The sequence below is a fragment of the Neltuma alba genome, unplaced genomic scaffold, assembly GCF_004799145.2.
Source record: "Neltuma alba isolate B1F8T4 unplaced genomic scaffold, ASM479914v2 tig00012515_pilon, whole genome shotgun sequence".
NCBI classification, from domain to species: Eukaryota; Viridiplantae; Streptophyta; class Magnoliopsida; order Fabales; family Fabaceae; genus Neltuma; species Neltuma alba.
Window position 1 is genome coordinate 594547 of NW_021636982.1, and position 2807 is coordinate 597353.

Consider the following 2807-nt stretch of genomic DNA (forward strand, 5'->3'; position numbering starts at 1 on the left):
ATTAATCTTATATAAAAATAATCATTTGTGTCCCTTTACAGTGCACAACCTCAAGCATCTCAACTGCAGCCACATACACACACCGCTACGTCGTCAATTTGCACCATAGATGGACAATATGCATAATTCAATTAAGTTGACCATGTAGATAATCCATACTTAATTCACTACCATCGTACACTTTATTTTCGTCTCATTTTAAATATACACTATGTGTAGTGTATTCAAATGATAATTAGATTGTAAAAATTTATCTGGGCTAATTACTTGGATATGAGAAGAGGACTTGCTGATTTTGTTAAGAGGACTTGTTAAAGAGCAGTAAAACACCATTATATAATTACTGATTCAATCACAAGCCATCACACTTGTTCAAAACAAACCAACAAGGCAAAAGTCTGAAAAAGAGTCAAGAAATTGAAGGACGTTGCTCTCCGGCTTCTATTTAGCCAACGGTTATGTTTCCGCTTTCCGTCATTGTTTCATCTTCTTCTTTAATATTGTTCGATAAAAATTCCTTCAGGCCAATTGTCAAAGCTGATGTTGAAACCATGGAAGCTTTAAGGATGCTCAGAACCTGCATTTGTATGTATGGATGAGTCTGATACAGAAGGCAAAAAAAGATTGCAGCGAGCATGCAAATAAATCCGATCATATTCAAGTTAAAAAAAAAACCCAAAAAAAAAAACATTAAGCTTCTTGTTTTTTCGATTTAAACAAAATTTGCATTTCCTTTAATTTGTCTGTCTAAAGGTTAGAAGATACGTACCTCTTGTACCCCAATACAGATTGTTCTTTGCTCCAACTCATGGTAAGGCACCTTGAATTCAGTTAGTAAAGATGATAAAACATCGTGAGATGATAAAGGTTTCACAGACAAGTCGTCGGCAACCATGAACGTGGTTCCACCCTTGGCATATCCTTTGCCTGATTTTTCCTCCGCTATTGTGGACTTAGGATCGCACATTCTTACCTCTCTCTTAACATCATGGTCAATATAGAACCTATAAAACTTTGCACCGGCAGTCAAATAATGTGCACCATGCCCCCAACAACTTAACTTTGACGGATAATTCATTTCATCGATAGGTAACATCTGGTTATTCGCCTTAAAATATGGGGCTACCTTCAGGCTAGCGAACATATTGTTCATCTTCTCCGACTTCAAATGCCTAGTTGAATCAAAGTTGCTCAAACTATTATATAAATTATTGACACACACCAACCCAGAGTTTCCTTCTAAAACTCTCTCCACAGCTCCTATTGGGAATGTCAAGAAACTAAAAAGCTGGTCTACGAAATCTTCCTCAACTTCAGCAAACAATATCTTGGACTTCGATTTTGACATCAATACCTTAATCTTCGTCGTCCCAATGCTCTCTCTGCCTTGTCTCTCATCAGTCATCTTGAACGAGGTTTCGGAATGCACAAGGTTGTGCTCCTTCCTTAACAATGAATCTGTAAGTGCCGTCTTGGAGATCAACAAGGACTTGAGTAGGTCCAAAATCTTCGAAAACATAATAAATTAAAACATGAGGTGATGTGATATAAAGAAAATGAGATATAATTAATGTTTCCAGAACTCAACCTTATTTGAACTAAGAACCATCGTGGATTCCTCCGGTGGACATTCAGAGCGTAGATTCTTTAGCAGACACAATGTTGTATTGAAATTAGCAGGAGTTACAGATAGATCGTCAGAAATAATAAAAGATGCAGTCTCCTTTACATAGCCTTCCCATGTGTTATCTGCATTTTGGACAAGGTCTGAAAGAAAAATATTAATAATTGAATCAAAAATGGTTTGTTTAATAAGGATAACAAAAAATATAAAATGCATTGCAATTATTACCTCCAGCATCACCACTCGCGTTTTTATCGGATCCACTTAACTGAGGACTGCATAAGAGCGATTTGCAAGGGATCAAAAGGTGCGTAAAATCCCGCCCACATTTGCATTTCATATTCTTGGAAGTGCTCACCAGAGAACCAACTTCTCCAATAAGACAATCTCCACAAGCATAATACTTGGTTGGCTTAGTGTCATCAATGTTGAGTTTGAGGTTTTGATTATAACGTTCCATGGAGTTCCTTGGCTGAAGCAGCATTTGCTTGCATGTCTCCGAATTCAAATACTTGGGGTCCAGATTTCCCACACTTTCATACAGCGAGCTTATGCATCCGAATCGACAAGGCTTCATGTTTGAATCCCTACTTACGAGTCTAGCAATAGTTCCCAGTGGCAGTGTCAAGAAGCTTAAAAGAATATCCACAAAATCCTTCCCTGCTTCAGCATAGAGCACTCTGTTTTGCTCTTTGTCCACAACAACTCTCAATGAAATTTGTTCCGGCATAGCAGTTGAAGCCATGGGAGCAATATTATTAACGCACCAGATCTAGCAAATGCTTCAGAAGCTGTGACGAGGACGTAACCTATTTGAATTTGGTGTGCATGTGTGTGTGCATAGCACGCAAGAAGATATATAGAACCTGTATTGGAGAGTGGCTCTCGTTATGGAGGTTATGGTTATGAACAATGGCTCTTGAATTATTGGAAACAGATGATATGACTAAGGCTTTGTGACTCCTCCTTCTTCAACTTTCAATTAGGCTTACTCGTTAAGTAAATGCCTGCACTCTTTTCGAAGTCAAAAGATTCTGGCCTTCATTGCTAAGGTAAGATTTTTTTTAGAAATTTATTAATATAGCCATAATTATATTAGTGAGAAGACCATCTTACATTTTGTTTTAAAAATTAGACCCTAAATTCAATAGAAAACCTCACCAGAACACATCCTATACGTATG

At 37.5% G+C, this 2807-nt stretch overlaps 1 protein-coding gene across 1 annotated transcript; it reads right to left on the reverse strand.

Annotated features, from left to right (window-relative positions):
• Window positions 1-445: 445 nt before the first annotated feature.
• LOC114727954 (uncharacterized) lies at window positions 446-2369 on the reverse strand. The gene is made up of 4 exons (XM_028914744.1): window positions 1853-2369; window positions 1589-1767; window positions 770-1507; window positions 446-577 (listed from the first exon to the last, which is right to left on the reverse strand). Exons 1-4 carry the CDS (start codon window positions 2367-2369, stop codon window positions 446-448), a joined length of 1566 nt encoding a protein of 521 aa, XP_028770577.1.
• Window positions 2370-2807: the final 438 nt, after the last annotated feature.

Coding starts and splice junctions, on each gene's coding strand:
- LOC114727954 (XM_028914744.1), bottom strand. CDS start 2,369: ATGGCTTCAACTGCTATGCCGGAACAAATTTCATTGAGAGTTGTTGTG. Junction 1,768..1,852: donor CGCGAGTGGTGATGCTGGAG/GTAATAATTGCA, acceptor TTTTTCTTTCAG/ACCTTGTCCAAAATGCAGAT. Junction 578..769: donor TCTGTATTGGGGTACAAGAG/GTACGTATCTTC, acceptor ATACAAATGCAG/GTTCTGAGCATCCTTAAAGC.